The sequence below is a fragment of the Adelges cooleyi genome, unplaced genomic scaffold, assembly GCF_023614345.1.
Source record: "Adelges cooleyi isolate 19-005CV unplaced genomic scaffold, UGA_ACOO_1.1 ACOO_flye_CR_arks_rails_tigmint_CR_PRNA_23, whole genome shotgun sequence".
Classification (NCBI taxonomy): domain Eukaryota; kingdom Metazoa; phylum Arthropoda; class Insecta; order Hemiptera; family Adelgidae; genus Adelges; species Adelges cooleyi.
Genome location: NW_026095893.1, coordinates 2,903,044 through 2,917,684, shown reverse-complemented (window position 1 = coordinate 2,917,684; position 14,641 = coordinate 2,903,044). Strand labels below are relative to the sequence as shown.

At 36.0% G+C, this 14,641-nt stretch overlaps 1 protein-coding gene across 1 annotated transcript in view; it reads left to right on the top strand.

Moving 5' to 3' along the window:
- The window catches only part of LOC126835852 (transcription factor hamlet-like), a 48,782-nt gene extending 38,591 nt beyond the window's left edge, over window positions 1–10,191 (top strand). Inside the window, exons 3-4 of the mRNA XM_050568700.1 lie at window positions 7,113–7,980; window positions 9,567–10,191. Of these exons, the coding sequence (XP_050424657.1) occupies window positions 7,130–7,980; window positions 9,567–10,191 (1,476 nt within the window). The 5' untranslated portion in view covers window positions 7,113–7,129. The remainder of the gene's footprint in view (window positions 1–7,112; window positions 7,981–9,566) is intronic.
- The last annotated feature ends 4,450 nt before the right edge of the window (window positions 10,192–14,641 follow it).

Genomic DNA, 14,641 nt, shown 5'->3' with positions numbered 1-14,641 from the left:
ATATTTCGGACCCGTCGATTGAGTTTCATACCGCGAATTCACTCCGGACGGACGGACCTAGCTAAATACTGATTTCCCGCTAACTAATGTCGGGCAAAAATGGGCGTGGCGATGACCTACTGCGTGAAATTTGAACGAAATAACATTTTGGTACTCCTTATCGTTCCGTGTAACTGATATCCGGAACTACGCATTATAACAACTCCAATTTGCTCACAACCGCCACGACAGATGGGTAGCCAAACGGTCTAACGAGGTTTCATTCAGCAGTGTCGCGGTTACCGTCGATTTGTGGGCGCTTAAGTGATATGCCCAACTATAATAGCAAAAAAAAACTTTCACTAAGTCTTTCAATCTCATCAAATCACACATGAATTGTCATTATTTATTCTTCTGTTGTTTTTATTGAACATCTCGAAAGGATTCGGATGATTCAGTAGGGTTTAGCCCTCTATAGACAACCTTAACAATTATTGCGCCATTTTAAATAAAGTAGTCAGTGCGGACGGGTAATCATAAACAATCGATCAATAAGTGTCAATATGATTCTGAATTAATAAACTAATCAACAACGTATTCAAGTGTAATTAAAACCATAATGTCTATTAGTCATATATTAGATATAAGTTGATTATGCATTACAAAATTGATTTAATACAAAAAAGACTGCATTTACATTTAGTCATTTTGTTTCAGGGAAAACCTAAGTAAGATTAGAACTAGCGGTAAATGTGAAATTGATTTTTATCGAACACATTTTAACAAACAGTTTTCCTATCTTGAGTATAGTCCTTATTCAAGACTCCCCTAATTACTGCTTCAGATCCTATAATTAGATGATTCAAAGATTTATATGGCTATATATGGTACCTTCAACTGTTTTAAATAACTTTTGAAATAGGAAATTGCATGTAAAATGTATCAAATATGAAATAATTATTAAAATGTAACTTTTCGACAAATTACTGCATGTCGTTCAAGTTTTGCTCCAAAGCCTGGACGGTTATTTATTATTTCCAGCAAGTAAACCAATTTAGTCTTTTACTAAATCGAGATATATGGCGTTTACGATCGCCATATCGCCTCTCTTGCACCAAAAAAAAACAAGAAAACGGATTGATGAATAACAGTCTTGTGGGTTTTGTCGGTTTTGAGGAATATCCGACGACTGCTGTGGGGGATTTTTTTTTTTACTCACACACACATAACCGCGGGTTATTTGAGCCTAACAAATATAGTATAATATGCGATTATAATTATACACGGGTATCGCGTGTCTCGGTGTAGTTACTATATAATATAATATAATATTAGTAGGTATATGGATTGCGGATGGCTTGTGGGCGAATTGCGCGTGCATATAGGAAGGTAACATAGGTTTTAATTTCGACATAACCGTCGCGTCGCCGCGAAGTGTGCGGGTGAAAAAAAAACAAGACGAAAAATGGGTATTTCTGAAATATATAACGATACTGTATGTAAATAGCATGTCGAACAGATTAAAGCCGATCGTAAATTTCAGATTTCACTCGGTTGATGTAAGTATATATGAGGACTATTCAAATTAAAAACAAAAATTAAAATATTATTTTACGGGAGGATCCGGATTTTTGGTGCAGGACCCCGGAGGGCAAACGGTGCCGCCACCGCCGCTTATTTACTGCTTTACGGTGGTCGTCGATGACGGTCCGAAATGATTTATATAATATTTTTTTTTTTGTTTTTGTGGCGTGTGCATGTATGCCGCCAGTGTCGGACGATAGTATTGCCGTCGCCGCCGAAATCTCAACGGCCCCGGGGAAGTTTTGAAAAAATCCAAGGCGACGGTGGCGTGGCGAGAAACGAATCGCCAAACCGACTTTCATACATATTTATCAACCGCTGCTGTAAATACCGACCTGCACGGCCGAAACCAAAAAATACTGAAAATAAAAATTACATCAGCGTTCCGACCGTCAGAAATGTATAAAAATGCGTTTATAGATATTAAATGGAAAAATTAGAGAGTGAGTGTTGTGGTACGCCGGCTTTGGGACTTACCTAGACGTTAACTTTTTAAAAAACAAAAGATAACTTTGAAAAACGTCGGATTGATAGTCCTTTAATTTTTAGAACGTAATTTGGAAGCCACGGTATTTTACAAAGACCGAAAAAGTAAACATATCTTGAACAACTCGAAATTAACTCTTTGCAAATGCAAACTTTTACACAGCTAACGGCATAATGTTAGTTCCGTCTCACACATAAGATAAGGTATTTTCGGTACTTGAAATCAATGTAAAAACAGAGTTTGCCGCCCTCCTCTAGGCTCTATGAGCGCCTATGAGTACGTATCGCAAACCGCACGTTTTTCTCATCCGAATAACCTTCTTCTGCTCCTGGTCTTCCGTTCACACCGCTGTACACTCTATTCGACAGTAAATAACTGATATAATAAAAAAAAGTCATTGTTATATTTTGTTGCAATAGTCGTAACCGTCCCAGTTCCCAATGTATACATATATATATATATAATTACATTGCATATTATATCTAATACACCGCAGAGTTAGGTATAGCACGTACAACAACGAGTAGTAATACCAAACCAATTATTATTCGAATAAAATCATATTAGGTATATATTATGTATAATATATATATATATATATCATTATAAAACCGTTTTTGTTGTTGTTGTGGATGCGACGATTGCAAAATGTGTTTGCGAAACAAAAACCTAATAATATTAAATACATACGTATTAGTGCGACATTATTGTTAAATTACAACGATACAGTGTTGGTAATGTACTTGTAGCGCGCGGGCCGAGAGAAGAGTAAGTACCATTGTAGAGAAGAAGAGGAGGCACGTGGTGGTGTGCCGCAATCATAACCAAGGCAAAGCACGTGCCCGGTAAAATATGTCCAACAATGCCCCATATAGCACCTGTTCTGTACACACACTGGAAACGGCGGCGGTGGCTGTTGCGAGGTTGAGCAACAATTACACACAGACCTGTGCCGCCGGTTAATCTCATATTTACAGACCCGTAATCGGTTTTTATAAGTATGCATTTTTTTTTCATTTTTTTTTTGTGTTCCGAGTGCATTGAAAACGCGCTTTTTTACCACCACCGCCACCGCCCTCGCACACAGGTGTCTTGCGTACGTCACTATGGATTACAACGAAACTGACTTGTGATTTTATTTTGCGCTATTATGATTGATGCGAGCGCGTGGCATTCGAGTGTGAGACCGGCAACGAGAATCGAGCATACATAATGTATAATACATAAACGTGTGTATAGTACAGCGAAGAAGAGCACTTGCGGTGGTGCACGACCTCTCGGGTCGACGTGAAAAACGCCGAGAAGATTTACGACGTTTGTGGTCGATCCGAAACGCTTGTAATTGATTATATCCGTCCGTGTATGTAGGTACACTTGGGTATAATATAATAAATAATAATATATAAATAATTATCGTCGTCGTTGGCCGTCGCGCACTCGCGTTTTTTTTTTCTTTTCATCCGTTTACCCGTACTTGGCTGTACACTCCCCCGCGTGACATTTTCACTGGAAACTTCAGATACGTCAGGCGCCATGGCGAGGAACCACTCTGGAGGCGATCGGACGACGAATCGTGAGTTTACTATTAGATTAAAAAAAAAAAATTAAATAACCATAAATATATTATAATAAAATTAATTCTTTAGAAAAATAATAATAATAACGTTTGTTGCGCTTAAAGTGATTTTCTCTTTTTGTAATAAATGCTCAACAGACCGCTATAGTGTTTAGTCGCGACGATTCTTGTAGTTTTTGTAGGTGTTATTAATTTTATTCGAATTCTGGTAGGAGTTAATAATATCTGTTAAAAATATCGAAAAACTGGTAAAAAGCCAAACTCGTATTTTTTTTTAGAAAGAACATTAACTAAAAGATAATTATTGTAATAAACATAAAAACGTTTGAATAATTACTTTTTATAAAAGTATTATTTTAATCTGCGAGCATTATTCAACTGTAATTGAACACCTCCTATCCTAAGTTGTAAACTCTTATAACCTCAAAAGTAATTATTCAAGACTCAGTAATCGACCAGTCAACATTTTCATCAAATTATTTTCATTTTAAAAGATTAATTAAATATTTACGTTATCATTAAAATGGCAACAGTTGATAGCGTTCTGGGTAACACTAAAAACGGTATCATAATTGGTACCTATTACTATAATATATTTTACGGTAACATGAATAAAATAAATGTTTAAAAAAAAAACTGCAAAATTGTAATTATTTTTTCAGAGAAATTGAGTAGGTCCCATGGATTATCCTGTATAAGCTATTAAACAGCATAGATATATAAATCTATTCAGGTTTATACACAAATAAAAAAAATATTTTATTACCTTGAAGCGGTTTTATAAACTAAAACACGATTAAACACACATTTTGGTTGTGTGAACATAGATAATGACTATATTATATTATCGACTATCTCTTAGAGGACACTACACTATCCATATTTTGGCGGTAAAACTCGTGTTTTTTCTGGAATGAATTTTCGGATGGAAGATTAAAATATTTTTACAGTACACAGAGAAGAAGCGTTTATATATGTATGTACATTTTTTTTTTTGATAACTTAAACACAATCAAAAATATTCATTCGTAAAAATTTGTGAGTATTTACATAAAAAAAAATAATAATAAAAACACTGCGACACAGGTAAAGCTTTCTTCTATGTATTGTGCAAATTTGGTAAATTTACTGTGAGTAGTAAAACCGTTAAAGTATCCTCATTATAGAAAGCTCTTAACTAAGATTTTGTCAAAGGTTGTCTTTACTTTACTCTATAATAAATGGGTGTTTTTTCGTTCTCTTAAAATGCTAATTTGACACAGACACCTTTCGATCGTGACTATTTTTGAAAATATTAATAAAACAAACGATGTTCTATATGACGTGTGTAGAATAATGTGTTTGGCAAACTTATACGTGTAATATATAGATAAAACAATGTTAAACGTTTAAAGAAAATATGACTTGTTGAGCTCGCAGATTAAATGATAGATACATACATACATGTTATTATATTATGTATGTCACATTGTATTGTCGTTGTTTCTCGCGGTTTTCGGTAGTCATGTATAGGTAACATAATATTATTGTGTAATTTGTATTTTATTGATATAAAGTATAAACTGTATAATAATGGTCCCGGCATAAGGACGGCGTCGGTAAACGCGAGAGTGCGTTCAACTATTTTCGGGTTTATTGTTTTCGACAAAAAAAAAAAAGATCATTTGGATTTTCAAAAAGGAAAATTGACTTTACTTTAAATCGACGGGTTTGAAAGCGCGCGTTAAATCTTATGATAGGTACGGTTTCGTGGGGGGCGGATACATTCTACGTTGTGCGATGACTTATTAGCGGTGATTTATTGCGCTATGCGATTGGAAAAACATTTTTAAAAAAAACCGCCGGCTACTCTATACGATATGCTTTCAGACGGCGCACTCCTGTCAGTGTGTTTTGGTAATAATTAATATTCGTCGGTTAATCATGCGTTTTTTTTTACACACAATATTAGTGTGTATTATATGGTTTCGCAAGCGGTATTTTTTTTTTTTTATGGCAGTCGGGTGGATCCAAAGAGGTTTTTCGGCCGGAATAGAAATCGGCGTCGACCGTTTAAGGAGTCAGGCCGGCCGTCGGATAAGAGCAAATAACGAGAGCGGTCCAGTTTGTCGAAAAAAAAAAGCGGCATAATGACCTCTCAAAGTCGACTACTCAATGCCTTTTTACGAAAAAAATGTACGCAAACATATAAATACATATACATATAAATAATAACGGAGAAGAAGAACTCGTGCGTCGGTTACGCAAAACGCCCGTTTGGGTTTTTTTTTTTCGCTTTCCCGAAACAGATTTGGAAATGTGATAAACGGGTTTGGTCGCGGGGCGCTCGTTAGCGAAAAAAGTCCAAATACGAGAGAGGAGATGAGCGCAGCAGCGACAACGACAAAAAAAATAAAAATAATAATAATACAAACTGGGAAAAAATCGTCGCAATCCGCATTCAGACGCTAAAAAAAAAGTGTAACATAAAAAATACACGTTATATAATTGGAAGTTTCTTCGGTGCGGTGTATAATATGTGGCGGCGGAGGAGAAAATCGGAGCAACGAGTTATTCCTTTTTTTTTTTTTTTTTATATGTATATACTTTTTTTTTTTTACCGCAGCCGTGTCGTCAAACTTGGCGGATTTAATAATATCTCGCGATACACTTTCGAACACGACATGCGACAATATATAATAATTCTCTGCGGTGCTACCGGGTTTACTTGTGCACTGCACATGGCCCAAATTTTTGTTGCACTCCTCGTTAAAATTGTTGACTGTCGTTTGCAGGCCGACTGCAATTATTATTATTATTGTTATTACTATATCAGACGACGGCATTGCGACACGTCGTACTCGGGAAATTTATTGGCCTGTTCCGATTTTCGAAACGGCCACTGACAACAACAATTATTAATTATTATTGACGACTGTAATTTATAAATTTTAATTTATTTTGCCGTTCGTCCGCCGCGTATGTAGCGCTACCCATTTTAAAGCGTAGGCGTCCAATAATATTAGATAGCCAATGATAATAATATGGTAGTAAAGTATTTTATTTATTATCACTACTTATTATTACTAGGCATTCGTGTTTTACTTATAAGGATAATTTATCATATCAAAATAATAAGATAATATGTCGATACTTTTTTTTTTTTTGTATTTGATCGATACGTAAAAATGTTGTTGAAATCTCCTATGTCTGTAGGATAGAAACACACAACGCGGTTTTATAGACTTTTTCAGTACTAGTAGTGTAACAACACAAGAAAAACTTGACGTTAAATTAGATGGTACCTATATTTAAATAAACTCGAGTAAAACATTACTTAGGTGTATGATACAATATATTTAAGGGGCGCAGCGTACTGTACCAACGAATAGAACATCGAAATGTCTAATATAAACGGCCATTACCAAAGCTATAAAAATTGTTTTCACGAGGCTGACAAATTGTATATATATATATATACGTTTAACAGTGGTTTTCGTTTTTCAGACGGCGTGGCCAAAGTGATGAGCGTGGTGGACACGTCACCGGCGTGGTACACCTACTACCCACGACCAGCGACTCAGCCGCGTGACGCCAGCATGCGCGAGAAGCACTCGAGCCCTCGTAAAATGGTGATGCCTCCTTTGCCGTGCACGTCGCCCAAACAGGCGTCCGTCTACCCGACCGGCCGGCCGGCCGACCATCCGGACAACATGCCGTTCGACTTGTCCCGCAGCAGCAACACCGGCGGCAACAGCAACAACAACAACAACAACAACAACGGCAGCAGTGGCCGACGTACGCCATCGCCGCTGCACCGCATGTCGCCGGCCGCGTTCAAGCCGTACGAGAACAACAACGACCAGCCACTGGACCTGCGAGTGGACCACAAGAAGTCCCACCGCGACGAGATGGAAGACGAGAACCAGAACCTGATCATCAGGACGCCGTCGCCCGAAGACATCCAGGTAGACAGCCCGGGACCGCCCCAACCGCATCCAGCCTCGCAGACTGCGCACAGCCCGTGTTCGTCAGACAAGGACGACGATCACAGACGGATAATGGACGAAGAGTGCTCCCGCCGGATGGTCAACTACCCGGTGTTGTTCCCGCCGCAGCCGCTTCATCCTATGATGCTGGAAGCCATGTACCGCGTGGGCGACAAATCCCGGTTACCCGGGCTGGCCGGTTATCAGGCCGGCGGTGCCGGCGGCGGTTACCACAGACCGCCGCACTATCCGTTCATCAACGCGTCATTGCTCAACGGACACCACCACGTGCCACCGCCCACCTACGACGTCGTCAGGCCGCCAGCGCCCGTGACCAGATCTCCGCAAAAGACGTTCCAAGAAACGTCCGGCAAACCAAAAGACCGGTAAGATAATCTTTACTTTACATAACAGAGCACAAAAATTAAAGTTTTGTTGTATTACCAGAAGTTTTGGTCGCAACTATGTCGACCAAATTTTTAAGTTGTATTAACTGAATAGTAATTATTTTTATCCCGATTGTTAGTTGTCCAACAAAGGTAATATCGATGGTTAGAAGGTAAAAGGGCGTAAGCGATAATTTTTTCAAAATCGACTTTTTTGCATAATGGCCGTAAGCTGCATAATTATATATCAATTGATCCAACTTAGATATCGATATCATATGTTTATAATCAACAATTGATGTTTTAATATAAGGTCGTACGCGACATAGAATTGGCGGGATATTAGTTTTTCTAATCATCGATATCACGACAGCACCACAAAACTGTTAATTTTTGTCTAAAACTAGCTATTTCTCAAATTTATTGTTCTATTTAATGTTTAATTAGCGTACAATTTTAACACATACAAAACAATATTAAACACCGTATGTTATTGGGGTTGTTGCTCTAATAACTTTAGTAGGTTGTTTTTGTTTCACTTTTTCTACCATACTTCCATAAAAACTTATTTATTTTCAGTAAAAAAAAACAACGATATACGTCGTATAATATTGTTTTTTAAGTTTTGTAAACATTTTAAGACTGACCTGTACAAGCAAAATAAAATAGGTAATACCTAACCATAATAATGAAGAAAAATAGTAAAAAACGTTAGAAACAGACGCTATAAGAGTAAAATAATAATTACCTTTAAAGTCTCCTCATTGCTGTATTATTACACGTACACTAACGTTTTATTTTAAAATTAAGAGTTTGACAAAATTTGCCTATACGCAGATGTGGCGTCCTTTCAAAATATTAATTTGATGGACAATTAATGTTACTTGGTGGGTACGTATGAAAATCTGGCCGTCACAGATGCAACTGGCAAACCCCACATTGTATCTACAAATGTACAGTTTATTTTTCTTTAACTTCTGGCAAACTTTAAAAATCCATGGTATTTTGTTGTACAGCATTTATAATACAAATAATATATTTATGCATAATATATAGAAATTTACTCTCTATCACATAACTCGTATAAAACGTGATCGTTTTTAACACTGTTCGACGCGATAATAATTCTCTGTGTCGTTTAAGAGAACACCGCACCCGGAGCCGTCATAAAGACGTTCTTATAGCGCGCTGACGGGTCGCACGCAAACAAACGTGTGGAAAATTAAAATTGAAAAGCGAGACACTTCTTTGCAAGAGTACCGGTTTGGCATTGTGCCAAACGGCTATACTGGCGCGGCGAATTTTCACGCCTAATCCGGTCGGAGAGTTGTAGACGTGTGAATGTTACGCAGACAAACAAACAAAATAAGACCGAATGAGGTATATGTGAATGTTGGTAGGCGAGAGCTTCGTGAATTTTTCTGGAAAATTGATTAAAATTTAATAATACTAAACAAACAATATAATACTACATATAAGGGATCCCAGAGAGTACCGAATTAATTAATGAATTTTGATTTTTTACATACTTAGCGTTTTATGCACATTTATGGAACGTACCGTTCGCTTTTGTTTTTTGTGTTCAGATATTCATGCAAGTTCTGTCAAAAAGTATTTCCCCGGAGCGCCAACTTAACCAGGCATTTGCGCACACATACAGGGGAGCAGCCGTACAAGTGCAACTATTGCGAGAGGTCGTTCAGCATATCGTCCAACTTGCAAAGACACGTGCGGAACATACACAACAAAGAGAAACCTTTCAAGTGTCCGCTTTGCGAACGGTGCTTCGGTCAGCAGACCAACTTGGACAGGCATCTTAAAAAGCACGAGGCGGACGGACCGACGATCATGGACGACCGACTGGCGGCGGCCGCCGATCACAGGCGCTCCAGGCCCGGCGTCGGCGACGATTCCTACTTCGAGGAGATCCGGTCGTTCATGGGCAAAGTCAGCGAGGACGGCAGCCGGTTCGCCACCGCCGCGGCCGCCGCCGCCCTGGCCGCCCACAACCGGCACGCGCCCTATCCGCCGCCGCCGCAGCAACAGCAACAGCAACTCGTCCGGCCGCTGTGCCTTTACCGCCGCGGGTCCGCCGAAAACGAACGGTTCTCGTCGTCGTCGGCCGGCAGCGCGTCGTCCGAGTCGCCCAACAAGGATGTGGCCGCCTCGACGGTCGCGGCCACCGAGAAAGAGACCAACAACAACACCTGACGTCGCGTTTTCGCTTTCAGTGCGGATCGGCCGGAACGACACCACTGCCGCCACCGTCGGCCGTACCACCGCCGAGGCTAATGACACCGCCGCGTTATTGGGTCGATGCACTTGGGATTGCTACGGATCTCTCTCCAACAGTATGCTCTATATACTCGTTTATAATGTGTTATTATTATAATGTTTTATTATTTAAGAAACGCGTCCGAAAGCTCACTAACTTTTTCGGGACGGATATAAAACTTTCTCAATTATTATTACTATTATAATCTATTGTAGTTAATACTTGTATATACATTGCAAACGAGCTTTTTCAACTTGTGTTAAATTGTTCACGGTTACTATGACTTTGGCCAACGGATGGCCAACTGACGTCAAACGTGTGAGCTTTGGTCGTTTGTATAATATAATTATAGTCAACGCGAATATCAGCGACGATGTCAACCCGATGTTATTATTTTACAAGTATACATTTATAATTAAATTGCGCATTACGTGCATCTCCAAAACACGATTTTTCACTCGAGTTTCTCTTATAAATATCATTTGGACGACCTATATACGTCTCGTTAATTTTTTCATTTATTCGACTAATCATTATCTATTTAATTAGCGTGTTTTGAAAATCAATACTGGTTCCGCAATACTCATAAAATGTCATTTGTACCCGTCCTTGCTGCGGTTTGAATATATTATAATATACACATGCGCCTCTTTTCAATGCACCGGACTCGTCACTCGGCTACTAAATATTGTATTTATCAAGTGTATCGTAATAATGTTATTATCTTAGCTATAGGTTTCTTTACATTACGATTAAGCTTAATGTTATTACTTTTTAATTAGTTAATTTTGTACATAACATAAAACAACGGTCGCGAAAACCATGACAATAGGTACGTTTGTTTTCCAATTAACTTGTTCAACGTATTGAATGACTAAAATTATTAGTTTGTTCGCGTCACCCTAGTCTTCTACAGCTTCAAATCAATAACCAAACCGTCTGCGACGGATGTTTGACTTATACAATAATATAAAATATATTATACATATATATATATATATATATATATGAGATGATATCAGATCGTTGTAGGTATATTTGTTGTAGCCGTTTTTTTTTTAAACCACTTATAATTTACAAACATGTTTATATTAAAATGTGTGTATGCATATTCCTCCGATATTGATCTCTAACCGCAGTACGGTCTATTGGGTTTGCACGAGACGTGTTGATGGGATTAAGGTAAATTTTGACGGGAGTATGGATTGCATCGACGGTGACCGGTAGACAGCGGGTACATCCGAGAAGGTTTCCACCGGTCTTATGCATATTATTATATATACGGTGTACGAGTTGGTACGCATAGTGGGCAAATGAATTGGCCGGCGTATTAGAAAACGGTTTCTCTATCTACCGATAGTGCATTTCGCATTACCATAATATTTAAAACGCGTCAAGACCCGAGCAGGATGCTCTAGATTCAGTGCAGGACAAAAAACCGGTCGATGATATCGTTACACTTAATATATAATATATATATATATATATTTATGTATATAGTTGGTGTTTTTCACTTATATACATATGTAATGTATATACAGTGTACCTATATACACTATATACTTGTTTAACTTCTAGTTCGATAATATACGGTTTTCTCGCAAACCGGTTTACTCGAGCTCTACAATCACAAAAAAAAAATATCTATAGGTATATGTATACACACACCCGCCAACATATTATACATATTATTATATATAAATATAAATGAATGTGTGATATAAATTTAAAAAAAAAACAATAATTAATATATTTTTTATTTGTCATCGACGCTACCGAAGACGGTCTTATTAATATTACAGTATACATAGAATATTAAATGTATAAACATACTAATTCTGTAAACATACGTTAATTTGAAAACGTATAAAAAAAGGAAAAACCGCCCTCGACGAAGGATGCAAGTAGTTATAACTGTACCGAAGCTTACCTATACCCAATGGGGTACTATATAATGTATTTAATGTAGTGACATCACCTTATATTATAAAGTTGTAGTTTAAAATGGGTATATAACATTAAACATGTTAACAATATTGTGTTCAAAAATAAAAGACAACACACATAGATAGTGCTTAAAAATATTGCAAACCTAGTCAAAAAGACAGTGTAAAAGAAATAATTTATGTATAAATATAAATTAATAATAATACAATAATATATACCTATAATTGTTTACATAATGTAAAATAAATTAGATAGTATACGTATACGTTTAGTTATTAATTATATAATAGTGCATCACGTTTAAATAATTCAATATTATTAATATATATGATTTTACGCGGTTCATTTTATTTATAATTTAAATATTAATTTTTCTAGATTATTATTATATTATATAAATACGATTTTGTTTTGTCTATCGAGACAACACAACGTCTCTTGTGTAAGTTACCAATATTATAATTTTATAAACCTTCGTAATACTGTTATCTATATTTTATTATTATATTTGTTTGTTAAATTTTAATTTTTATGACGTTTATAGATTGTTATTTGAATTTAATGGTAAAAACAACTCAAATTTGTATTTTTTATTAAGTGTTATGTTTAAATGTTTATTACTATTTGTAGCTAATATGATTTGAAAATGTTGAAATATAAACGAATATATAAGATAAATCAATAAATGGTTTAAGTTGTTAGATGTCTCGATGCAAAAATGATATTGGGGGACTTATATTACATATTATATAAAGCTACAGTATACACGGCTTGTGTTCGAAATAAAATGGTCACTGACCATATTTAAATATTTGTTGAATACCATTTATCCAGAATACTAGACTGCACAAAACACAAAAACACAATTTAAAAAGTATACTTTATACATATTTTAGCGACAGCAAAAAATAATTTTAGTAATCTAAAGGATTATGTTTCTTTTCTTCTACAATTTTAAGAAGAACGACTAACAAAATACAAATTTTTTTAAGCTTTCATTTTGACATATACAAAAAACTATCGCTATTCAACTATAGTCTAAAATTACACATTATTGGTGCAGTTTTACTTTGTAGAGTATAGGATTTAAGTAGCAGCTCATACTAACTACAAGACGAAATAATTCCATCCAGATAAGAATGAAACTTAGATTTATTAGAAAATTTAATGAAATAAAATAAAATAATTATAAATTTTATTTTTCATTATACATGTAGTCTTTTCATAAATTGAAATATCCTTAGATGAATCAAATACCAATTTGATGTCATTCCTACACGTTTTTTAATTTTATGCTACAAAATTTACATTAAACTTAAAAGTATTTAAAAAAATATTTTTTAATTATTTTTTCTTATAAATTATATATTAATTATACACTACGAATAATATAATATTGTATATAGTATAATTTCAAAAATTATTCCGGGGTGAGTTTACAAGGATATATTTTGACATAGTTAAGAACAGAAACAGGTACTATTTTACTGATTTATACTCGACCGCATTTTAGGTATACGCACTTAAACTAATAAAATCATATATGACTTCTATTTTGTATGTATAGACTGATCCTATTTTAAACTAATACTATAAAAGTTTAAAAACACAATGTGTCTAGATGGTCATTATTTTCTAAATTTATCTACCCAGTACAGATCAATCGAAGTTCTAAATAAATCTATTGATTTAATCTCAATTTGAAAGAAAAAAAAATAATGAAATTAATTATTTCGACTTGTTTGGTTTGTGGTGATAATCATTAAAGTTTAATTTCGAATACGAATATAATTTATAGGTATTGTTAGTTATTATTGCCGTCGAAAATGAACTACGCTATATTATTACAGGCTAACTGACCGGCTGTGTATCATGTTTCAATGTGATTATTTTCGTTTTGTTCGCTGTTATGACATTATTTGCATAACTACATAATAATATACAATGTTATTATTGATGCGCATACCTCCTACCTATAGCAATTTAGTCGAAACCCGAGACGGACGTTTAAACGCGTAGCGTATGCGTCTAGCCGAGAGGGTATTTCTTCTTTTTTTTCAAATACATTATTTAATGATGACTATATTAGTTGAACAAACGACATAATGATTGATCGCACGATTTATGATCGATTAAAATGGGTAAATCTCGCCAACTGCACGGCGTACCGCAGAAGCGGCGTTTACCAAAACGCTACAGTGCGGCGACTGTCTTCAATTTGCATACTAATCGACGCCGGGATTCGTTTTACGGACACCTACAATATTTACCCGTCGAAGCTACCGTATGAATAGATAGCGTGAAACCAAATCAATCATTTGTTTTTTTTGTTTTTGTTTTTTTAAGAACGGCGACGATGCGACTCCGAGTCACGCGTACACTGTAAAGCTGACTGCGTCTATTACTTCTTTCTATCAATTCAGTACAGACGCTAATAGT